Below are 25,930 nucleotides of genomic sequence, written 5' to 3' on the forward strand. Positions count from 1 at the left end.
GCTGGAGTACAGTGGCCGGATCTCAGCTCACTGCAAGCTCCGCCTCCCGGGTTCACGCCATTCTCCTGCCTCAGCCTCCCGAGTAGCTGGGACTATAGTCTGTCACCTAGCTTGTCAATTCTTAGTCATTCACGACTTTTGCCACACTGCAGTAAACTGAACCTCAGTGAGCCCTTAAGATATTTCTTTCACTATCCCTATGTTATTATCACAAGTCAATTCACTTTATAACTTCCATCTGGGTACTGGGACTTAAGGAAAAAATAGCCGGCATTAATTTCCAACAAGTAAAGGAGTGGCCATCAGCTTAATCCCAGTCTACCACATCCCCAGTGACTCCACACACTCAGTATCAAAGTAACAGCAAAGTGTTAGCAAAATAAATGCAGCTCCAAGACAAGTTTCCCAGCCACCCATGACCCACTAGCTTCAAGACAAGTTTCCTAGCTACCCATGACCCACTCAAATTACTGCTTCTAAGAAACTACTACATGAAAATTCTGGATCTGCCACTAATAATGATTTTTGCCAGTTCCAGGCTATTTCCTTTCCTTTTTATTATTATATGAAAGATTACTTATTTATTAGAGACAGAGTCTCCCTAGGCTGGAGTGGTGAGATCTCGGCTCACGGCAACTTCCACCTCCCAGGTTCAAGCAATTCTCCTGCCCCAGCCTTCCTAGTAGCTCAGATTACAGGTGTGCACCACTAGCACCTGGCTAATTTTTTTTGTATTTTCAGTAGAAACAGAATTTCACCTTGTTGGCCAGGCTGGACTCTAACTCTTGACTTCAGGTGATCCACCCCCTTCAGCCTCCCAAAGTGATGGGATTATAGGCGTGAGCCACCATGCCCAACTTGAAAGATAATTTAATACATTGATCTCCATTCACTTAAAAGAAATGACCCTGAATTAATGAGGATTTAGCAGAAATGGGAGAAAAACTGGAAAGGTTTATGCCAGGGAAAAGAGAAAAAAACTTAATAATTATCTAAAATCCCACCATAGCTCACAAAAACCGTAAGGGATCATATTTATTAAATTACTGTATAAAAGAAAGGAAGAAGAGAGACCTCAATAAAAGAGAAAGAGGAAAACATGTGATATTCATCATGAGAAATTTCTGCAGTTAAATTATTTCAATAATTACTATAGGAGCATTATCTAGTATATATCATTTCTCAAAACTGGTAGATGATTATACATCTCAAAGATTAGCATGCATTCAATACAGACTATGTCATGCGAAATCCAAGACTACTACCATACGATTTTAAAATACTTTTAAGTTTTAATAGTCTAGAATCCTAATTTAAAAAACATACCTGCAGATTTGTTTACTTTGGCTACAGATGCCTTGGCTTGTCCAGTTTTGGCTAAAATAACAAGAAAAACATTTAAGTACTACATTACAAATAACATCATCTGGATTTAGTTAAGTCAACCTAGCAATAATTTAGAAAGAACCCTGCAAGAAACATCCCTATACTCATCTTTGTATGTCTATGGAATTACTATGGGGGCAAATTCTTAGATATGGACTTGATGTGTCAAAAGGCATACAAATTTAAATTTTAACAATTAACATTGACCTCCAGAAAGGCTGAACCAATTAATATTCCCATCAATAGTACATAAGCACAGGAATTATTCCCCATTTCCAAACACACACAATATATCAAGTCAAAATCCTGCCAAGTCTGACCCGCAGACTCAGGCTGAGCGACGGATGAAAAAAGTACACAGACACAGGTATTTTGCATGAGTGCGGCTAGGGGACTGCTTGGCCTTAGAGACACCGAAGACAGAATGCAGCCCTGATAAGCTGGAGCCGCTTGTATTTATTCAGTACAGATTTAATGACAAAGGCCTGGGGCCAACACAATCTGTAGGTACTTGTCGCCCCTTCCCCCCCTTCCTTGGGAGCAGTCCTGCACGCGTGGAGAGGATGATTAAAGGTCTGCAAAAGTAAATAAACTCGTCTAGATAAATTCCTTTATACTCCTTTGTTACCTACTTCTTGCCCTTAGCATCAGGGTAAGAGAATTTAGCTGCCTTCAGCCTGTATTCTCTCCTGAAGCTTTGCAAAACCTCCCGGACTTCCAAGAAGGTTTGCATCTCTCCTTATAACTTTTCCCATCACCCTGACTGATCTCCTACATCTCCCCCTTTTCTGTTTTTTTGCATCAGATTTTGTTGATTGAAGAGTACAGATGTGTGCAGCAACAGGTTTGTCAGGCGTAGCGATTACTGCTCGTATTCCGGCTTTGCATCCTAGAATTAGTAAATAACATAAGACAAACATGAGTATAATTAGTAATATCTTTTTCTAATCAAGGAGTGGGAGTCTATCCAGGAGAGATGTTCTTGCACATCCTTCCATATGGCTGTCTGTTGGGCATGTAGATCTATGGCATTTAGCAATTCTAGATTTTAGTTTTAAGTTGCTTTACGTCTGCTGTTAAATTATCATGTAAGGTCACCCAGAGGTGCTTCATCTCATCCCAACTATGTATTGACTGGCTCCATGGTAGAGAGGTGACAGAGATATGCTTATGCTCCCAGTCGGTTTAATTGCTGTCAGAATGCCAGCGCATCTTGTCACTGCCCTACATGTTCCAAGGCAGTCTCGAGGGCTTGCAGACGTGCAAGAACCTTATGATTTATACCCCGCTGTAAGAGAAGTCCATTAGACACATTTCTGGTCAAGTTATCAACAAAAGTAGCTGTTTGTACTGACTCAGTAATAGATGCTACAGCAACACTAGCAGTTGCTAGGATGACTACAGCTGAGACTATAAAGGCTATAAGAGTAACTATGAATCTTTTGTGTCTGACCTGGGACATGGCATGTTCTAAGGTGGCAACAGCAGAGGAACCTTGCCAATCGTGTATCAAACTGACTGGTAGGAATGGTCTCAGATTGTCTCCTTAATACCATAACTCTTGTAGTATTTAAATGAGATATATTGTAATTAGTGATACATGATGTGAAGCAAGCCTGTCCTTGCACTCAGGTCACAAACGTGGAGTTTTGGGGTGTAATGGAAATACTGGTTCCCGTAAGAAAAACATATGGATGAGTAATGCAAATCAGGCACTGATCTGTGTGCTTATGTATAAAGGTCATAGTATAATTGTTACTGGAATTATGGTATGTCCCATGCCAGGTGGTAAGGGTGGTGCTAAGATGTCACAGATGCCATAAAGTGTCTTGGGGTGGCATGGACTCTACTTGGGGTCTGGGATATCCCATCCTCCCTTCGGCCCAAATCATAAAGGAATGGACATGGCTACGAAACTATGACTGATATCACAATGGACGCAAACATCAGTATGTTCGCCCTGTAAACTGTCGGGGGTTCCAGTCTAAGATATTAAATTGCCTAACTGGAGACTAAGGGCTTGTCCCCCACGACAGACCTCCCAGCCAAAGTGGAATCCATTACTTTCCCGGCTTTGTTCTTTAGCACAGGAAGGAATGCTGGGGAAAGTGGCACTGATTGCACTGCCCAGTTTGAGGCTACTGGCAACCAAGAATGTTAAGGCATTTCCTTTGCCATGATGTACCCATAATTTTGTTTGGGCAGGTACACAGTAAGGGTTAGAACTTTTAAAACTTACACACAGTGGGAGGACAGTGGAGTGATATGTAGTGTTACCTGGCACCTTAGTCCAATGTGTGCCATTAATAAGGGACCCTACTAGGGGTAAGTCAATCTCTCCTAGCCAAGCAGTTACATTATTAGAGGCTGGAAGGGGGTGTCTGCCCAGGTAACAGGGCATAAGAAAGGCGGATCCAACAGAGTGTAGCAGGTACGGGTTGCAGGGAAAGCGCGAGCATAAAAAGGATCCTATGTGAGTTGCAACTTACACCAGAGAGCAGAGCAAGGAAAAAATTATCTGGAATGAATGGTTTCTGTGTCTGGAGCAGGATTTGCTCAGCCTTGTAAGTTGTCTTCTTCAGCATCCCCCAGGTAATGTCCGGGGCTTGTGTCGTCTGAGGAAGCTGTGTTGTCTGGAGCTGCAGGTCCTGTGGGGTCATTTCTTTCACTTCTGGTACCGTGTTGGGTCCTAGCCATGCCATGGTATGGTCTGATGCATCATGCTGGAATCCAAAGAGGGCCTGAGGGGGGTGTGAACACAAGCATATCATCTTCCCCATGTTAGCAATTCATTTGGACACACCATACATTACTATTTACATCTTTCCATAAAACTGTGGGTTTTATGTCTTGAGAAGATTTAGCAAAGTGCTTTTCTATAGCTGATTGAAATTTATCATTTAAATTGAAGAAATTAAGCGTAAATAACGCTTGTGCTACTAGTGTTGCAGGGTCCTTACTCATTTTCCCCTTTTGTTTTCTGAGCATATTTTTAAGAGTGGAGAGAGCATGTTCTACTATGGCCTGTCCTTGGGGGTTATACGGGATGCCTGTGGAATGTTGGATGCTCCATGTGTGACAAAATTGTTGAAAAAGTGAGCTGGCATAGGCCAGATTATTATCAGTTTTAATTTTTGTGGGCCACCCCATAAACACAAAAGTTAAAAGGTGTTTAATGATATATTGGGTGGACTCTCCAGGAAGAGCGTGTGTGCTAATTTGGTAGGAATTGGTATCAACAGATATATGTACATATCTTAGTTTTCCAAATTTAGGGACGTGTGTAACATCTGTTGCTGTAACTGATTAGGTTCTAGTCCTCTAAGATTAACACCTGTTGAAGGAGGGGACGGTGCCTGTGAGCTGGCTATCTAGGTATTGCAGGACAATTTGTTTAGCTAGTCTTGCGGTAAGCTGCAATTGTTAAGTTTCTCTAATTTTGGTGGAAAAATTGATGTGACTGGGTGGCTTGGTCAAGCAGTGACGTCATAACCTGCAGGTCTGCTTGATCACTGCCATAAGCCAGTGGGCAAGGCAGTGAGCTGTGGGCTGGAATATGTGTGATAAAATCGACTGTGTATGTTGATCCAGCAATTGCTGAAGTCCAAGAAAAGGTGCACTCAGGGTGGGCTCGAGAGCGGACTTAATGAGCGCCGTCTCAAGGTTTTGCAACAAATAATAAGAGTCACTAACAATGTTAATGGGCTGAGAGGAATAGGTTTCTAGGGCCAGTATTAGGGCTCCAACCTCAGCTCCCTGAGCACTAGTAAATCCAGATCTAGTGAGGGAATTATGTGGTTTCCACCAAATAGCCGCTTTTCCATTTTTACCAGAACCATCAGTAAAAAGCGTTAAAGCACTAGGTATGAGGGAGTGAACTACTTTTGTTTGCAAAACTACAGGAGTATGAGATAAGAACTGAAATAGTTTGTCAGCAGGAAGGGCATGTTTCATATGGCCTGCATAATCAAAGAGTGCTATCTGAAGATCTAGTGATGGGGCAAGACTGCTTTGAATTTTTACTCAAGAAAATTCTTATGACATCAGGGTCATAACCTAGCAACAGATTGCATCGTCTGCGGCCCATATAGATGACTTTACTAACTAGCTGGATATAGTGAGATAGTGTTTTAGTCCCAATACGTGAGCAAAAAACACATTCTAGGAAGCGCAGCCCTGTGGCCATCTGTCCTATTAATCCTGTAGAGGAGTGTGTAGTAGGAAAAACAAACAACTGAACTGAATATCATGGATCTATGTGATCCAGATGCCTCTGAGAAATAACTTGGTCTATTTCCTCAATTTCCCTTTTTGCTGCAGGGGTTAAATGCCGGGTGAGTCTAGGACAACATTGCCTTTTAGGATAGAAAACAGGTTCTGTAATTTATCAGTAGTTATGCCCAAGGTAGGAGGATGCCAGGTAATATCACCCAGTAATTTTTGATAATCATTTAAGGTATGTAAATTACTAGTATTTAATTTAAACTTCTGAGGTCTTACTGACTGGGAAGTTAGTATGTCTCCAAGATATTTCCAAGGTGAGGACATCTGTACTTTTTCAGGTGCTACGATTAACCTCTTAACAACAGAGGTATATAAACTTAGTTTAAAACAGAGGCATATAAACTTAAAAGTACTGGCTGTTGGGTCTGCTAGTAAAATACCATCTACAAAATAAATAATCTTGTAATTAAGAAATTTTTTTCTACTGGGGAGCAAAGCCTGACTTACATGATGCTGACACATGGTAGGACTGTTCAGCATTCCTTGAGGAGTATTTTCCAACGGAATTAGTGAGCTGCCCTTTCATTACTGATAGCTAGTATGGTAAACATAAATTTTTCTCTGCCCTGTCCTGCAACAGGAATGTATAAAAGCAGTCTTTTAAGTCAATATCGACTATAGGCCAATCTTGAAGAACTGCCACAGGGGAAAGGAGCCTCTGTTGAACGGGCCCCATAGGTTGCAAATTAGCACTGACAGCCTGTAAGTCACTCAAGTCTCCATTTGCCAGACCTTTTGAGAATGATGAAAATTGGCAAATTCTAAGGGCTCTTTGATGGTTCTATATGGCTGGCTTTTAACTGCTCAACTAATTCGTGGGCTCACTGTAATTTCTCTCCTTTAAAGGCCACTGTTCTACCCAAATTGGATCTTGAGAGAGTCACGTCAGGGGTAGGGGAGGAATAACAACAGTGGTCATTATTAGAAAGGGGTTTGCAGCTCCCATTGGGCTAAGAGGTCCCATCCCCAAAGGTTAACAGTGACGGTCATGATTAGAGTTTTGTAACTGTTTTTTCCCTCCAAATCGCAACGTTAGGGGGCATGCGCTCTGCTTGGCTGTGTGCACTTCCCCGATGCCGACAATTTTTGTTTCTGACAGACCCAAGGCCAAGTTTCTGGCCAGTTTTGATCACTAATAATCGAAATATTCGCCCCTGTATCCAGTGGGCCAGTAAAATTCTTATTTCCAATTTTTAAGGTAATCATGGGTCTCTGATCAGTGATTAATTGTTTCCAATATACTCCTATGGCTCCCATGCTTCCAAAACTTCCCTTACCCTTTCCCTAGGCGCTGGGGTCCCAGTATGGTAAGAGTAGTAACTGAGCTATTTTAGATTTAGGAGGAAGAATATGCAGACCGACCTTTACATTCCATCATAACTAATATCTCACCTTGAAACTCACTATCAATTACCCTTGTGAGCACATTGATTCCTTTACTGGATAGACTTGATCATCCTAGTACCAGTCCCACTGTTCTGGAGGCAATGGGCCCCAGATCCCTGTTGCAACCCTTTTAGGGTCTTCTCCTTCCTTTAGCACTAATTCGTTGGGGTAGAGTAAGTTCAATCCTGTGCTCCCAGAGGTGGCTGTTCTGATAGAGTGGACTGTGGGCTTTCCAATTGACCAAGGAAAGCTGCTGGCACTGCCCAAGTTTGGAGCAGGGCCTAGGGCTGGCCCCTCATGAAGTTTCCTGATTACTTACGGGGTTGCCATCTTTATCAAATTTGGACTTGCAATGATTTGCCCAATGTTTCCCCTTTCTACATCGGGGGCATATAGAAGGGGGTTCTTTTCCTGAGTTACCTCTTCATATGACCTGGCTCTCCACATAGAAAACAATTTGAGTTTTTCTCCCTTTTCACTTTAGGAGGCTTTATTGCCATAGCCAATATTTTGGCTTTTTGTGTTTCAGTCTCCATCAGTTGATATGCTCATGTAAGTTCCCTGACCGTAGCTGCCTTTCCGCTGACTGCCTGCATTGCTTGCTGGCAGTGGATGTTAACATTTTCATAAGCCAACTGCAACAATAAGATATCAGCACCCTGGGCATGACTAATTTCTCTCTTAATTGCCTGGGTTAACCAATTGATAAATTCAACAGATTGCTCCTGAGGCCATTGTTGAACATTTACAAAAGATCCCTGTTGAACTCCGCTTTCAGATATTCGGTCCCAAACCCTGAGAGCACATAAAGATACTTGTGCATAGGCTTAGGGAACAAAACTTAATTGTTGTTGTACACTGGCATAGGAACCCCTCCCCTGAAGCACAGCAGCTGATATGTCTTGCCTGGCCAACTGATTCTGGTTGGCTTGTTGTTCACACAACTCATCATACTCTGCCTTCCAGAGGAGGTATTAACTGGGCTCTAAAGTTGTTTTAGCTAGCACTGACCAGTCCCATGGGGCCAAACAGAAGTTGTCTGCTACGGCTTCAATTAATCCTTTCATAAATGGACTACCAGCTCTGTTTGCGTGAATGCTTTCTCTTATCTTTACAAGTGTCAAAAGAAATGGGTTCACATACCTGATTGCCTTGGTGATCTTGCGTTTCCGGGCAGGTTAAGAGCTCCCCTTCTAATGCCACCTGCCTAAGACAGGGTCCCATAGCTGTAGTGTATCCCTTGTCTTTTTTCCAATTTATTGGGGGAGGGAGCTCAGGGAAAACCTCCATTTCCTCTTTAGTATCTTTACCCAGCAATGGCAGGGACGAGGGAGGAGGCGGTGGCACTAAGGTAGGTGATGGTTCCTCCTCCCTTCCCTTCTTGGGCTCTTCTGCGTACAGCGGGGCCAAAGCAGCCCTAACTAAGGTCCATATGGTTAAAGACGTTACTGGGATCCGTTGCCCTTGTGCATGATATTGTTTAAGATTTTTCCCCACTTGTTCCCAGAGTTCTAGGTCCAGCGTTCCTTCTGCTGGGAACCACAGATTATGGGAAACAACAGTTTGCATTAGGTCCCTTAACTGAGCCTGTGAAACCAAGGCTCTGCTATCTTTAAGCAGTTGTTTCAATACTTTTATATACTGTTTCTGTTGTGTGGATAGCTGTTGTCTCATGATGAAACTCTAGCTTGGTAATTCCCCTGAACTTGGATATCCCGAGCGGGCACCAATGACTTACTGACTGCACAGTCTCTTCGCCTTCATTTTCGGTGGTTCCATCGTAATCCCTTGCAACGTTCCTCACGAGGGGCACCAGCTGCTGAGTCTGATCCGCCGACTCTGGCCGAGCGACGGATGAAAAAAGTACGCAGACACAGGTATTTTGCGTGAGCGTGGCTAGGAAACTGCTCGGCCTTAGAGACTCCGAAGAGAGAATGCAGCCCCAATAAGCTGGAGCTGCTTGTATTTATTCAGTACAGATTTAATGATGAAGGCCTGGAGCCAACACAATCTGTGGGTAACTGCTGCCCCCGCTGTAGGGAGCAGTCCTGCATGCAGATGATGAAAGGTCAGATGATCAAAGGTCAGAGGATCAAAGGTCGGATGATCAAAGGTCGGCAAAAGTAAATAAACTTACCTAGATAAATTCCTTTGTTACCTACTACTTGCCCGTAGCCTCAGGGTAAGAGAATTCAGCTGCCTTCAGCCTTTATTCTCTCCTGAAGCTTTGCAAAACCTCCCAGGACTTCCAAGAAGGTTTGTGTCTCTCCTTATAACTTTTCCCACCACCCTGACCAATCTCCTTCAAAAGCCTAACATGGTTAACTGAAATGATCAACCTTCCCAATGTGAAATGGAAACGGGTAGAACTTTTTTTTCTTTAATTGTAAGTGTAGATGTATCCAGCTTCTTATGTTTAAAAGTCATCTCTACTTCTTTTTCTATAATCTGCCTAATCATACTATTTTCCAATTTATCTTTTGGGTTGAGGCTTTTTCCTTATTTTTTGTTAGAGTTCCTTATATATTAAGAAAATTAACACATAGGTTAACAATTTTTTTTAAAAGTCACTCAAAATACTGATGCACTAATACATTTTATGTAGTCAAATGTCTTCCTGATTGAGAAGAACTTCTCAACCTAAATTTTACAAAAATATTCTCCACACTGTTATAATCTTATGTATCATAGTAAATCTTTGATCCAACTGCAGTTTGATTTAAGTGCTTTTACTTTCTTTTTTTTTTTTTTTTTTTTTTTGAGATAGAGTCTCACTCTGTTGCCCAGGCTGAGTGGCACGATCTCAGCTCATTACAACCTCCGCCTCCCAGGTCCAAGCGATTCTCCTCAGCCTCCTGGGTACCTGGGTCTACAGAAGAGCACCACCACACTCAGCTAATTTTTGTATTTTTAGTAGAGACAGGATTTTACCATGTTGGCCAGGCTGGTCTCAAACTCCTGGCCTCAAGTGATCCAGCCACCTTGGCCTCCCAAAGTGCTGGGATTACAGGCAGGAGCCACTGCACCAAGCAGAGTGCTTTTACTTTAATCAAAAGTAAAAAAAAAAGTAGCTAATGAATAATTGATCTTTTCCCAACCAATATGAAGTATCATACAAATTTACTGATGTTCTGTATGTTTTGGGAAATATCTCTGGATTCTCTTCTGTCCTACTTTTTTGTCTATGTAACTATGTGAAACGATTCTAAATCTTTGAACTTTGTAATATATTTTAATATTTATTGTGGTTAGTCTGTTTTCATTGTTTTCTTTAAAAAACTGTCCTGCCTATTCTTCTATGTTAATTTCTTAAACTTAGAATCAGCTTATGTAATTTAAAATGTTTTATCGCTATTATTCTTTATACTTAGTGTATAAAGAAAAAAAGGTTTAGCTGGACGAGGTGGTTCTGGCCTGTAATACCAGCTACTCAGGAGGATGAGGAAGAAGCACTTGAACCTGGGAGGTGGAGACTGCAGTGAACTGAGATTCCACAACTGAACTCCAGCCTGGGCAACAGAAAAAAAAGAAGAAAAGAAAAAAAGAAAAAAAAGGCATTTTATAACAGTGAAGCTTTCTATCCAAGAATGTTGTTTTTTCATTTAAGACTCATTTTATGCCTTTTAATATTTTAGTTTTCTTTTTATAACTTCTACCATTTTTATTACTGTAAATGGACTTTACTATCAGATTACATAAGGAGCTCTTCTTTATAAATAAAGCAATTAAACATTACATATCAGAGAATTAAGATAGGTAATTATAATTAAATAGCACTGTATAATTGATTCTCTTAGGTTCTCCATCATACTATCATATTTGCAAATAATGGTGTATCCTACTTTCCAATTTCCATGCCTCTTGAATTACACTGTACTGGTTAATGGTTATTAGTTTTAAAAAATATTTATTTTAACTCAAAGAGGTGCTGATGCATAGTCTCAGTTTAATGCGAATGCCTCTAATGCATTATTAAGCATATTATTATGCATATGCTGGCTTTTAACATATGTGTACTTGTATATGTGTGTGCATAAAAAAAGTATATATACACACATACATATCATATTTAAGAAACTTTTTTTATTTTTGAGACAGGGTCTCACTCTGTTGCATAGGCTGGGGTACAGTAGCATGATCACAGCTCACTGAAGCCTTGACCTCCGGGGCTCAAGCAATCCTCCCAGATCAGCTTTGCAAGTAACTGGCACATGCCGACATCCCCAGATAATTTCTTAATTTCTGATACAGACTAGGTCTCACTATGTTGCCCACGCTAAGAATTCTTTTTTAAATGCTAGAAATGGATGTTGAAGTTAATACCCCTTTCAGTATTTATGGAAAGGTTTATACGTTCCTTTTTTTAATATGGTAGAATTGAATTAACAGATTTCCTCATTTTGAACCATCTCTATACTACCAATACGACCCTCTCTTGAGAATAGTTCATTATTCAAAGTGCTCACAAACACTGTATGTTAAAATTTTACACGAAAATTTAACATTATTATTCCTAAATATAATTGTTCTACAGTTTTATGAAAGCTGTCAGCATTAACAAAATACTTAACTTTCACCTTTGTGATAATTGTAAATTCACATGGAGTTGTATGAAGTAAGAGGGAGAGACCCCATATACCCTTTACCCAGTTTCCCTCCAATGGTTAACACTTTGTATAACTGTAATACAGTATCACAGACAGAAAATGGATACAATTGATACAATCTACCAACATCCAGATTTCACTCATTTTACACGCAATGTGTACTTAGCTCTGTGAAATTTTTTTTTTTTTTTTTTTGAGACGGAGTCTCGCTCTGCCGCCCAGTTTTTTGTATTTTTTAGTAGAGACGGGGTTTCACCGTGTTCGCCAGGATGGTCTCGATCTCCTGACCTCGTGATCCGCCCGTCTCGGCCTCCCAAAGTGCTGGGATTACAGGCTTGAGCCACCGCGCCCGGCCAGCTCTGTGAAATTTTATCATAGGTGTGTATCAGTGTGACTACCACCAGCCAAGATACAGAACAGTTCCTTCATAATGATCTCTTCTAAAACTCATTTATAGCAATAGCCACCTCCCTCCCACCAACTGTGACAATCACTAATCTGTTCTCTCTCTGTAATTTCATTTCAATATGATATACATGAAATTTTATAATATAAAACTTTTTAAAATAGTCATTCATCCACTGAAGAACATTTGGGTTGTTTCCAGTTTGGGACAATTATAAACAAAGTACCCATAAACATTCGTGTATAAACAAAGTACCCAAAACATTCATTTTGTATGAGTGTAAGTTTTCATTTCTCTGGGATGAGTGCTCAAGAGTATAAGTGATAAGTCACATGGTAAGCACATATTTAGTTTTGTTAAGTTAAACTTCCATACTCTTTTCCAGAATCGCTGTACTATTTCACAACTGCTCTTGCACACAATGTATGAGTTTCTCTACATACACATCAGCATTTGGTGCTATCATTTTTTATATTAGCCATTCAGATAGGTGTGTAGTGTCTTTGTCAGTATTTGATGTATTAGCCTGTTCCCCCACCTTTTCTCATTCCCCTTTTATAGGAAGCTTTCCCTTCCCCTGAATGCCACAGTATAGCTGAAATCGATATTGCTTTCTAAAAGATTTGGTGGAACTCACATGTGGGAGTTCCCACAGGTGAGCAGAGGGTTTTTATTGTGGAAATAACTGACTTAAGCAAACAAACAAGAGGAGATCTCTGAATGGTGTGAATCTTTCTTTAAACATTTTCTGAAATATTTTAAATTACTGACAACAAACATTCATTACTTTTATAATTAGATTTAAAAGAAAGCCATTTTCAGCTGGGAACTAAAAAGGCAGAAAGAAAAGGGGACATAGTATTTAAAAAGAAAAGCCACAGAAAGAGAAAAAAATCATTCGATCAAGGAAGTTTCATCAGAGATGAGCCTTACAGGATAAATCAGAATCTGTCCCCTAATAAATCAGAATCTGTCCCCTAACTCTCCCCAAAAGGAGTCTTAACTGACTTTTTATCTTCAGTACCTTGCCTGTGACCTATTAAGTGCTTACTAAAGTTAAATGAAGTCAGACATCAATTCCATGCAAATAGACAGCATAAATAAAGAAGCAATGAAATAACATGGAAAATAAACTATTCTGAGTGACTAGAAAACAGTACACAGTTGACTGTTAATAGGTTCAAAAGATAATCTGGGGTCAAAGGGCAAAGAATAATTTATGGAAAGTCAAAGAATTTGGACTTTATTCCACTGGTCACTAAAAGTAGAATGATCAGATCTGCTTTAAAGAGACCTCTAGGCAACAATGTGTATAATAAAGCAGAGAATAGAATAAAAAATACCAGTCAGGAAGCTATCTTCAAAAGTTCAAATGTGAGACAATAGGTCTGAATTAAAAGGAGTTATAGGCATGATGGAGCTACGTATAAAGAATCTGAGAGCTGAAGTAGATTCAAGGGAAAATACGGATCCGCCACTGACCGGCTGAAAACAGGAAGGATGTTATTTAAATTTGAGTTATGTCAAAGAGAAGAAAAGAGAAGACAGGATTAAGAATTACTCTACTGGATGATTAGTAGTAATTGTAATATAAGAAAATGAGAAGAGTATACTCCAGGGGATAGAAGAGTTTATGTATGTATGGGAGATGTCCTTAAAGACTGAGAGGAAAGCCATCACCCAGGAAGAGGGCCAGGCATGGTAGCTCACACCTGTAATCCCAGCACTTTGGGAGGCCGAGGTGGGTGCATCACTTAAGGTCAGGAGTTTGAGACCAGCCTGGCCAACATGGTGAAACCCCATGTCTACTTAAGAAAAAAGAAAAAAAGAAAAATCAGCCAAGCATAGTGTCACATACCTGTAATCCCAGCTATTCGGGAGGGTGAGGCAGGAGAATCACTTGAACCTGGGAGGCAGCGGTTGCAGTGAGCCAAAATCATGCCACTGCACTCCAGACTAGGCAACAGAGCGAAACTCCATCTCAATAAAAGAAAAAAAAAAAAAGAAACCACCCAGGAAGAAAAGTATGACATGAGAAGAGGAAAAGATTGTTAGGAAAACTAGAAAGGCTGGAGAAAAGTAGTGATTCAGGGAGATCATGAAGTTTTCATTCTTGAGGGAGGTAATTTACTATATGCACAAAGCTTTGGAATCATAAAGTTTTGCATTCAAATTCTAACTCCTCCATGTGACCCTGACTCATTTAACCTTTCTGAATCTATCTCTTCTAGAAAATCAGAACTATATATTTATTTGAGGTGCAGTCTTGCTCTTGTCATCCAGGCTGGAGTGCAGTGGCACCATCTTGGCTCACTGCAACCCCTGCCTCCCAGATTCAAGAGACTCTCATGCCTCGGCCTCCAGAGTAGCTGGGACTACCACCACCACACGCGGCTAATCTTTGTATTTTTGGTAGAGACAAGGTTTCACCATGTTGGCCAGGCTGGTCTTGAACTCCTGACCTCAGGTGATCTGCCTGCCTCAACCTCCCAAAGTGCTGGGATTATAGGCACAAGCCACTGCACCCAGCCAAACATTAACTATAACTCAAAGAACGGTCTGAAAGATTAAACAAAATAACATAAATATACCATGTGCCCAGCATAAATATCATACCCACAAATGTTAAGACTTCTTTTCCTTGTTTTCTCTCTTCTGGTACAGATTATGTTAGTAGGCCTGTCTACTTAATAAATCATTTTTACCTCATTTTGTATACTAAATTCTAACTTTAAAACAAACTAATCCTGCATCACCTTTACCCTGGTTCTGCTTTTGCTCTGTGTCACAGAACTTCTCATTTTCTAAAACTTGTGTTATTTTCTATAACTTCTGTGTCACAGAACTTCTCATTTCTAAAACTTGTAATATTTATATTTAATATTTGTCATCTCAAGTTAAAAATGTAAACTGTCTGGGGGGATGCCTATTTGGTCCACTGATACATCCTAAGCCTCTACAAAGTGCCCCCTATCATGGGCATATAATAGGTACTCAATAATTACTATTTTTCTTTTTAATTAGTACTGGGTTAGAGCTCTAATGTTTCCACTTATGATCAAATTACACTCTTGCTTCCTCCCTGTGCTTATAATCAAATTTATCCTTAAAACTGCCCTAATTAACTCTTCCTGACACTCTTCAATCTGAGCGGATCTCAAAAAATTATCAAGTACCCTTCTTTCTCACCTGTCACTTTCTCAGTCCCGTTTATAGGTTCCTTTTTCTTTCTACATTTATATTGGAAGGAAGTACTTAGCTTTTCAAAATTTAGACCTTAAACTTAAAAAAATTCCCAAGTATCTCACTTTCAATGCCACGTGATTGGCTGACTAAAGAATATCTCCAGCAGATACCTGTGACAGCTGAAATTTGGTAATGTTGAAATCTAAGGTCCTAACCCTAAATTCAAAGGTACCACTGTGAGTTTTCCAATTGTAATCAATAATATCATCATACTCTTAGTAAAGCCTATCAGGACTGAAACTTGGAAATTTTTTAATTACTTAAAAATTTTTTTAAACTCATTTACTGAAAAATTCCATATAATAAAATGCAAATTTTACCTCCTCACATCACTTAAATTAACCTTTTTCACATCAGGTCTTAATCATTCCAAAGTGAAGCCCAACTGTGTTTTCTCAGTGGGATTTTTACATCTCTCCAATTTATCCAATCTATATAAGAATCCTAAACAATTAGTGAGTGGCTCCATATTCTCTACTGCAATTTCCCAGAGTCTGTACCAAATTGTTACTAGCTCTTATACAGAAAAAATAGAGTGCACTTTTGCCAAGCTTAGGAAACAGTGGACTGAACAAAGCTAAATAGGTTTCTTTCCTGAAGGACTTCATAAAACGTGTTCTGTGAATTATTTTTTCAAAAGAGAAAAAACAGCTGTAACACACACCCCAAACTTTTTTACCCAAAACATCTTTCAGAAATTAATCTTTAGTATGACATATTCTGAAAATGCTACTAATGGGGTCAAATTTGAAAACTTCTCAGCATGACCCTTCAAGGCCTTCAATAGAATAATTCCACTTTGTTACCCTTGTTATGTGTCCCCCACACGAAGTAATCTTCTGCCTCCACATTTTATCTCTTCACATAATGTTACCTAATTTAAAATCTTAATCAAAATGTACTGCCTTCCAGAAGCCATTCATAGTATCTCTACTAACCTTCAATACTTCAGTACTCTATACAACTAAAAACTACAGGGAAATGAGATATTCCATACAATCCAATTTTCACCTCACTAGTAAAACTTAGTGCCTAAATTCTTATCTCATTCCAGGTAGAAAAACCAAAACACACTATATTTTTACCTTCCCCAAACAGAACATACAAAACGCAATGTAAGTTCCTAAATTTGTGTCTGCCTTATTTTAGCTTTTCTTTCCTGTCTTTCAGTATTGAGCTATTTATTCTCACTAGTATTAGTCTCAAAACTTCTTTCCACCTTTCTAGTCCTAAATGGACTAAGAAAAAAGAGAACTCGGATTATAAAACTGTATGCAAAATTTATTTAACTAGATTCATAATGATGGCTTCAAGTATTTTCCTGAGTATAAAGAAATAGATTTTAGCACATGAGTATGATAACATCCATTTCTGGATAGTCTTTTTTGCTTGCCTTTTGGCTCTCAATTAACCTTCAAAATCAAAGGGGACCAGATAAGCAATCTTAACATACCTTTGTTAGGTTTTGTCTTGTGGGTTTATCGGGAGGGGATGGAGGGAGATATTGCATAACTAACCTAAACATGTAAAAAACAGCTATTAACTATGGAACTAGGATAGATATTTCATATACATTATCTCACAGATTTGTTGTATTTACTCCAGCAGAGATTCTGTAATTATACAGCACTAAATATTAACCACCTGCTTAATACAGGGGTCAATTAAAGAATGTAATTTGGGTCTCCTTCATTAAAGCACAATAGTGTCTTCCTAGCATCATCATCTAAGTTTCTACTAAACTGACAAGATACACTCATTTGAAAGAATGTTAAAAGTAACAACTTACCAGCAGAAGTTGAAGTAACAATTTCAACAGCTTTTGAAGCATCTGCATCTCTTCTATTTAAAAGGAGAAAAAAAATTAGCAGCAACTTAGGAATTCCAAGTTCTTCAAAATCCTAAAAACGCAATATTTAAACCTAAAAACGTTTAAAATAATTCAACTGGAGTGATATCCCTCTTAAATTGTAGTTATAGTGATAAAATATATTAAAAATGCAGTTTTAAAAATTAAAATTTCTTAAGTCACATGCACATTTCATTCTCACATATGAAATCAGAGTCACTTACTTTAAGGTAGATGCAGATACTTTCTTTGACTCTAAAGTCTTTCTCTTCACCTCTTTGTTCTATGTAGGAAAAATATTTTGAACAAAAGAAATTTAGTATAAAGCAATTTTTAAAATATAGAACAAAAAAAATAAAATCTTCCTATTCTAAAGGATATATGCTTATTACCTTCTTCTATTTACAAAGACATTTTTTTTTTCAATTTGTGATTACACAGCCTAATTTTACATCTCATCTTTTACAACTCATCTGCGTTTTATCATCATTCAGTTTCCCCTTATCCAAGACCCCCGGTGGATGCCTTGAAACCGTGCTAGTGCTGAACCCTATATATACTATGTTTTTTCCTATATATACATGAAAGTTTAATTTATGAATTAGACATAGTAATAGATCAACAATAAAAAAAATAGAAAAATGCTCTCTTCACTTCAGCAGCACATACACTAAAATTGGAATGATACAGTAATTAGCATGGCCCCTGCGCAAGGATGACATGCATATTCGTTAGGCATTCCATATTTTAAATTTTAAAAAAAGTTGTAACAATATAGTGTAATAAAACTTACGTGAATATGGTCTGTCAAAATATCTTACTATACTGTAGATCTTAGCTTCAGCATACAATTTTTTTCTTTCCTTATTAAGTTGAGAACTTTCACCTTTTCACTTAAAGGAAGCATTTTACAGCTTCTCTTTGGCATATCCAAATTGCCAGCATCCCCATACTTGCACTTTAGGGCCATTATTAAGTAAAATGAGGGTTACTTAAACACAAAGCACTGCAATACAGTGACGGTCAATCTGATAACCAAGACAGCTATTAAGTGACTAGTGGGCACGTAGCATATAAAGTATGGATAACTCTAGACAAAGCAATGATTCACAGCCCCAGTGGGTTGGAGTTGGACTGCATGAAATTTCATCATGTTACTCAGAATGGGGCACAATTTAAAACATGTTAATTTTTATTTCTGGAATTTTCTATTCAATATTTTTAAACCACAACTGACCACTAAAACTGCAAAGCCAAGCCTCAGATAGGGGGAACTACTGTATCTTTTAAAAACATGGTTTCTTATAGCACTGTGACATTTCAGATGTCTACAAGTTCAACTGCTATCACCCTGGTCTAATCTACTACTATCTTTTGCTTTGATTACTACAATTGCCTCCTAACCATCTCTGCTTCAGTCCTTGGGATTCACCCATTCTCTATTCACAACATAAAACCAGACTGAACCTGCTGTTCTGCAACTCAAAACTTCTCATTAGACTCAAGGAAAAAAAGCCAGTACTCACAACGGCCTCTAAGAGTTTACAACCTACGTTACACCTACCTTCTAACTCCCAAACCACAATACACTTCTTCCTATACTTCTTCACTCCAACCCCCAAGCATCCTTTCTACTCCTCTAAGATGCTACACAGGTACAGGTTTTCCAGGTGCTATTCCTTCTGTCTGGAATGCTCTCAATCCAGGATGTGGTTTGTTCCCTCATCTTCTTCAAGTGTTTGCTCAAATATCACCTTTTCAATGAAATCTTCCCCAACTACCTTACTGAAAGTTGCACAGCTCTTCATTCCCCAACAAGAGTACTTCTATTCCCCTTTCCTAATATTTTTTTTTACCATAGCACTGGTTGAAAACAAACATAATTTATGCATGCATTTTTAACTTATTTGTGGTCTTTCTCTCCCTATCCCTTGAAGTTAAAACTCTGTGATACCAGGGACCTTGTTTTCTTCAATATTCTATTTCCAGTGCATAAAGTCGTGCTTGAACATTCAGCAAATATTTGTTAACTTGATCTGAATTTCATCGTAACTGCTCTCAAGCAATTTTATACTTTCTGTTCTTTTTGGGCACTCTCGTCATTTCCTTTTGCACTATATGGGATTTTATCCCACACATTCCTTCAACTCAATTATTTAGAAGAAATTAGTTCTAGTTCTATTTTACTAATGGTAACTTTCAATTTTAAAAGAAATTTGAAACTACTGAGTTCCAACGTGTAAGTTGAAACATTGAGCCTTTACTCCTTGGCTACATTCCAATTTTTGATTATACATTTCAGATGAAAATTATGTTTCTGGTAATTTTAAGTGATATTTCTTGAAATTTATTTTATAAAAATATGATTATTTAGATTTTAGTCTATGTTTAACTGGTTTCATTGTTCACTGCCAACATTTTATATAATAACTTCTCCATTTCTTATATTCTTCATTTTAATGTTTTGGAAAAAGATGTATTAGTGAACTACCTTCTAAGTCCATGCATGTCTGACACTAAATACTGCCCTAACACACACGTTAGGATTCCACTTGAAATGAATGTACTCAATTACAATGAATCACAATCTTTTTCCTACCCAACTCTTCAGAAGGTGTTGCTCTGCCATCTAAGGCTAGACTATTTCTTTGTATAGTTAAACTGTTTTCTGCCTAGATCACTATAAGGTGCCCCACCATAACCATGAAATTTAAAATCGTCAGTATATAAGTGATGTCCTCTTTCTGGAATTCCACTTACGTACAGATTGCGTCATCTAAATATATCTACCATGCCTTTCCTCTAATCATTTTTCACTCTTTTAAACTTTCACACCAAGAGTAGGATCACACCTCTCTTGCTCACCACTGCATCTTCTATAGATGTTACAATGCCTGACACAACAGATGCGTAACAGATATTTAATAAGAAATAGTTTCAGAATTAAAATGAAAACCTCTCATCCGAATTCTGATTGCATATTTTCGCTTTTATCTCCTTGTTAATTCATTAGATTTTCTGTAATGCTCAAATGTTCCCTAACGCCCAGCATTATATCCATACAATCTTCTTAGTTGACTACTTGCTCCAATTTTAATTGTAATGTTCCCATGAATCTTGCTGAAAACACTGAATTGAAATTTTAAAAATTGGGTTTTTTTTTTTGCACAAGGTTGAACTGCAGTAGTATTTCATGGCTGAACGAGTTTTATTAGAAATCTGATCCTACTTTTTTCCACATCAAGGGCTCCTGACCATCTCCCAGCCCCCCTTTTTCTTGAGATAGGATCTCACTCCTTCACCCAGCCAACCTCCGCCTCCCGGGCTCAAGCGATCCTCCCACCTCACCCTACCCAGCAGCTGGATGCATATCACCACACTTGGTCAATTTTGAGATAAGATCTCACTATATTGCCTGGGCTAGTCTCAAACTCCTGGGCTCAAGCAATTATCCTGCCTCAGCCTCCCAAAGTGCTGGGATTACAGGCGTGAGCCACTGCACTGGGCTCCTAATATTTTAAAGAAAACTTTTGTTGTTGTTGTTGTTGAGACAGAGTCTTGCTTTGTCGCCCAGGCTGGAGTGCAGTGGCCGGATCTCAGCTCACTGCAAGCTCCGCCTCCTGGGTTTACGCCATTCTCCTGCCCCAGCCTCCCGAGTAGCTAGGACTACAGGCGACCGCCACCTCGCCCGGCTAGTTTTTTGTATTTTTTAGTAGAGATGGGGTTTCACCGTGTTAGCCAGGATGGTCTCGATCTCCTGACCTCGTGATCTGCCCGTCTTGGCCTCCCAAAGTGCTGGGATTACAGGCTTGAGCCACCGCGCCCGGCCTAAAGAAAACTTTTAAACTATGAGTATATGACCCTTTCTCTGGGAAAAAAAAGGATGTTTGCTTTCATTAGATTACTGGTAATGGTGGGGCAAGGAGTAGCTCAAAAAGACTTAAGAATCACTGCTAAGAATGGATGTCGAGATTATTATTAAATTATTATTATTATTAAATACTAGGTTACAAGGTTATTATTAAAGACAAGGTTACCTAGTTTCTGACAAGAATTGTACAAATCCGTATTAACACAGGGATATAGAAAACCTTTTCTGTAATATGTACTGATTCCTAGAAGCAGCAACATGGAAAGGATGTTACATGAAACATAGCTAGAGTCAGAGGCAGTCCTAACATAAAATATCAAATGCTGGGAAGGTAAGTTTTTTCTACATTTTGACATGCCATGCCAAAATCAAGATCCGGACCAAGAAAGCTATAGCACAGCTCTTTTTTCCTAGTTTGTTCTTTCAGCTTATTTCTGGCTTGCACTGGTAGAAAAACTTGAAGTGGTAACAGGCCAAAAAGATTGCCCCTTCCTGCCTCAGACACTTATTTACAAAACAAAACAAACAAAACAACAACAGCAACAAAAAAAACAAATGCCCACATACTTCCAATATGAAGAGGCACAACTCAAATTCTGTTCGGAGTTCCCTCCATTCAATCCCTAGGCATGTTGCTCTATCACAACAGAGGTGTCACGAGTTAGCCCTTGTTCCAGCATCATCCAAACGATACGTAGCTGAAGAACATTAATATTTGCCATGAAAATGGCATGTTTTCTAGACTTTAGTGCTAGTATTTTCTTTACCCTATTCATTACTAAGAAAATCATGACAGTAAATATGCCTGGGCTCTTAGACTTACATTGTTACTTTACCAACTTCATCAAAAAGTTGGCCAAGAGAATTTTTTAAGCTATTTGAAACATTCTATTTCCTTAAATGTATCCTTACCTATGTTCCTTATCCTTAACTATGTTAACTGTTTAGAATGAAAGAAAACTGGCCTTCTAAACAATTTCCAAAATTTAATGATCAGTTAGGTCTTTCTGGACAGTCACTAGTAAAAGCCACTATTCCTTTCTGTTTTCAAGGTTACTAGTCTACCCCCAAACCATTACCATTATCACAAAAGGCTGAGTATATTGATTAAATGAGTTTTCTAACTGGACTTCAGTGCTCTTCTCCACTTTAATCAATCTGCTAGGCTTTCTTTGCCTTCAGAATCATTTGCCTAACTCACTCTCCAGACCATTTCCAAATGAATCTTTCTAATCTCCATTTTATTATGTCATGCCCCGGTTCAAAAACCTAGAACATATACCTCTCTACGGAATAAAGTTTAAGTTCTTAAATTATGTATTTAATCCTTGTTTCTCCTTAACTGCCTCTGCAACTAGATGGCCATGTGTCTGGTAGTTCTGGTAAATCAAATGCAGGCAAATACTGCTGGGGAACTCATTCTTTCCAGAAAAGAAAACAAAAACTCACTTTGCTCTTCATTTTTATTCCTTTATGTCTCGAAGATAGAAAAGATGCCAGAAGGCGCAGAAACCATCTTACAACTGAGGATGAAAGACACATTCTAAAGATAGTAGTGCCGGAAGACAAGGCGGGGTTCCTGAAGATACTATGGCACTGTTACACCAGCACTGGACCACCTACACGCAGATTTCTGTTATGAGATAAATATCTCTCGTATTTGTTAACAACCTACTAGTGAGGTTTTCTGTTATTTGAAACAATGAAATCCTAAATGGTAAAATTGGTAATAACTAAGGCCACACGATTTAATTATCCAAACCAGGACAATGGGAATAAATGTATGGCATGTAGCAGGTATAAACTAGGATGACAAGTTACTCTAGTAGTAACTAACTAGAAAACATATGAGAACTAAAAAATAAAGATCCTCTCTAATAATAAGTAAAATAATAAATTTAACCCCCACAAAATGTTCAAGAACTTCATGGAAAAAAAATAAAATAAAACTTGCTAAAGGGCATAAAAGGAAATCTAAAGAGACAAACCATGTTCTTTGTTTAAGACAAAGCCTGACTCTGTTGCCCAGGCTGGGGTGCCATGGTGCGATCTCAGCTCACTGCAACCTCTCCATCTCGTGGGTTCAAGCAATCCTCCTGTCTCAGCCTCTTCCTGAGTAGCTGTGACTACATGTACGCACCACTACACCCAGCTAATTTTTGTATTTTTAGTAGAGACCGGATTTCATCATATTGCCTCAGGCTGGTCTCAAACTCCTGAGCTCAAGTTATCTGCCCACCTCAGTCTCTCAAAATGCTAGGATAACAGGCATGAGCCACCAGCCAATGAACCATGTTTTTTGATAGACTTAGTGTTGTAAAAATACTATTACAAATTCAACACAGTATTAATTAAATTCCAGTAAGTTTTTTTTTAGAGAACTTAAACTGATTCTAAAACTAATGTGCAGGAATAAATGTTCAAGTTTAAACAAAATGTAAATAAAAAGGAAAAACATTAACCAAAATGAATAAACCAAGAAAAATAACTCTACAAGAAAGACAGGGAAATATTATGAAGTTATAATTGCTGTAACAGAAACCACATAGTATTGCCACAGCAGAAGAGTATGAAACACGTCTACGTATACAGAATTCATACAAATAAAAGCAGCTTTTCAAATCAACAAGAAAGGATAAATTAGGCATAAACAGTGTTGAGGCTAACTGGCTCCCATTTTGGAAATAATACTGATTACAATCCTATACTATGCTGCAAGTAATAGATTAAGGAATAAAATCTTCTAGGCACTAGCACAGGCAAGTTTTTTTTTTTTATGAGACGGAGTCTTGCTCTGTCACCCAGGCTGGAGTGCAGTGGCCAGATCTCAGCTCACTGCAAGCTCTACCTCCCGGGTTTACGCCATTCTCCTGAGCACAGGCAAGTTCTTAAAAAGACAAAAGAAAAACGCAGGCCAGGAACAGTGGCTCACGCCTGTAATCCCAACACTCTGGGAGGCCGAGGCAGGAGAATCACCTGAGCCCAGAAGTGTGAGATCACCTTGGGCAACAAAGTGAGACCTCTTATCTACAAAAAATAAATTAAAAATTAGCTATGCGTGGTTGCTTGCACTTGTAGTCCCAGGTATTCAGGAGGCTGAGATGGGAGGATTACTTGAACCTGGGAGGCGGAGGTGGCAATGAGCCAAAATTGTGACACTGCACTCCAGCCTGGGTGACAGAGTGAAACCCTATCTCAAAAAGAGGGGCACATGTCCTTGGGACCTCCTGAGGTTGTGTCACAGGCAAAAAAAATAAAGAAAGAAAAAAAATCACAGAAGCCACAGAATACCAATAAATTTGAGTACACAAAAATTTCAAATTTGTCCAGGTGAGGTGGCTCATGCCTGTAATCCCAGCACTTTGGGAGGCCGAGGCGGGCAGATCACGAGGTCAGATCGAGATCATCCTGGCTAACATGGTGAAACCCTGTCTCTATTAGCAGCGAGCACCTGAAGTCCCAGGTACTCAGAAGGCTGAGGCAGAAGAATGGCGTGAACCCAGAAGGCAGAGCTTGCAGTGAGGCAAGATAGCATCACTGCACTCCAGCCTGGGCAACAGAGCAAGGCTCTGCCAAAAAAAAAAAAAATTCAAACTCAATATATGTATGCATAACACAAGCAACACACTGTAAGAAAATACTTCTTACATAAAATGCAAAATTCGTGTCTAGGATGCACAACATTCATGCACCTTCAAATGAATATTTTTAAAATGACAACAATAACAGAATAGGAAAAGATACAGACAACTCACTTAAACAGTTAATAGATATAGCTAACAATTACACAAAAAGATGAAGTTAATGAATAATCAAAAAGATGCAAATTAAAACTAGATATCATTTTCTATATAATGCATTTTTAAAGCTGAAGAAATTAAGATGTTGGTAACACTCTCATAAATTACCAAGGAGTAAATTATTACAGTTATTTAGTGAGCAATCTTACATTATCCATTATTGTGCATCTATAAACCAACCACTCCATTGGGTGGGTATCACCTAAAAAAACACTATCATAAATGTCAGAAGATGGCCTGTCAATGTACACAAGATGCTAACTCAAGTTCTGTTTCTAGAAACAACCTAAATATCAATCAGTAAGAAATTGGTAATATATCTGTGGTATATTCATAGAGAGACAACAGCCATCCAAGCAATCCTGTATAACCGCACTGGTGACATCGGCTTTGTTCTAGCTGTAACATGGTTTCTACTACATTATAATTCATGAGACCTTCAACAAATATTCATCCTAGACCCCAACCCAAGTCAACCCAAGAGAAACACTATAGAGAAGTTAAAAAGAATGAGGAAAATCTAAATGTACTAACATAGACTACCAAATCAAATTATTGAGAAATGTGTGTTACAGAACCCCTAAAAAGTAGCCATTCCACAACAAGTAGAAAAACTAAATTACTGGGTGGAGCAGGATGGTAGAATAGAAGCCTACACTGTTCATCCCACCCGCAGCAGGAACACCAAATTTTACAACCATCTGCACACAGAAAAGCATCATCACAAGAACCAAATTATCAGGTGAGCAATCATACTACCTGGTTTCGACTTTGTATCACTGAATGAGGCATTGAAGAGGGTAGGAGAGACAGCCTAAAATCCCTGACAGCACACCCCCCCGATCTGGCCCCACAACATGGACAGAGTCTCCGCACTTAAGGAAGGGACAGGAAGGGCGGAGCAAGATGGCCGAATAGGAACAGCTCCAGTCTCCAACTCCCGGCGCGAGCGACACAGAAGACCTGTGATTTCTGCATTTTCTACTGAGGTACTGGGGTCATCTCACTGGGGAGAGCCGGGCAATCGGTGCTGGTCAGCTGCTGTAGCCCGACCAGCGAGAGCTGAAGCAGGGCAAGGCATTGCCTCACCTGGGA

General features: G+C 39.1%; 1 protein-coding gene and 1 long non-coding RNA gene across 6 annotated transcripts in view; both read right to left on the bottom strand.

Annotated features, from left to right (window-relative positions):
- The window catches only part of ZNF638 (zinc finger protein 638), a 174,277-nt gene that overhangs the window by 35,122 nt on the left and 113,225 nt on the right, over nucleotides 1-25,930 (bottom strand). For all 5 annotated transcript variants that reach the window (XM_011945199.1, XM_011945200.1, XM_011945201.1 and 2 more), the window contains exons 9-11: nucleotides 17,389-17,447; nucleotides 17,105-17,157; nucleotides 1,327-1,377 (exon numbers count right to left, since the gene is read on the bottom strand). In XM_011945199.1, coding sequence (XP_011800589.1) covers nucleotides 1,327-1,377; nucleotides 17,105-17,157; nucleotides 17,389-17,447 — 163 coding nt within the window. The remainder of the gene's footprint in view (nucleotides 1-1,326; nucleotides 1,378-17,104; nucleotides 17,158-17,388; nucleotides 17,448-25,930) is intronic.
- Nucleotides 21,656-24,133, bottom strand: LOC105514065. The gene is made up of 2 exons (XR_001002123.1): nucleotides 24,012-24,133; nucleotides 21,656-23,131 (listed from the first exon to the last, which is right to left on the bottom strand). It is a non-coding gene; the product is annotated as an uncharacterized LOC105514065 (long non-coding RNA).

This window comes from Colobus angolensis, unplaced genomic scaffold (assembly GCF_000951035.1).
Source record: "Colobus angolensis palliatus isolate OR3802 unplaced genomic scaffold, Cang.pa_1.0 Scaffold24, whole genome shotgun sequence".
Classification (NCBI taxonomy): Eukaryota; Metazoa; Chordata; class Mammalia; order Primates; family Cercopithecidae; genus Colobus; species Colobus angolensis.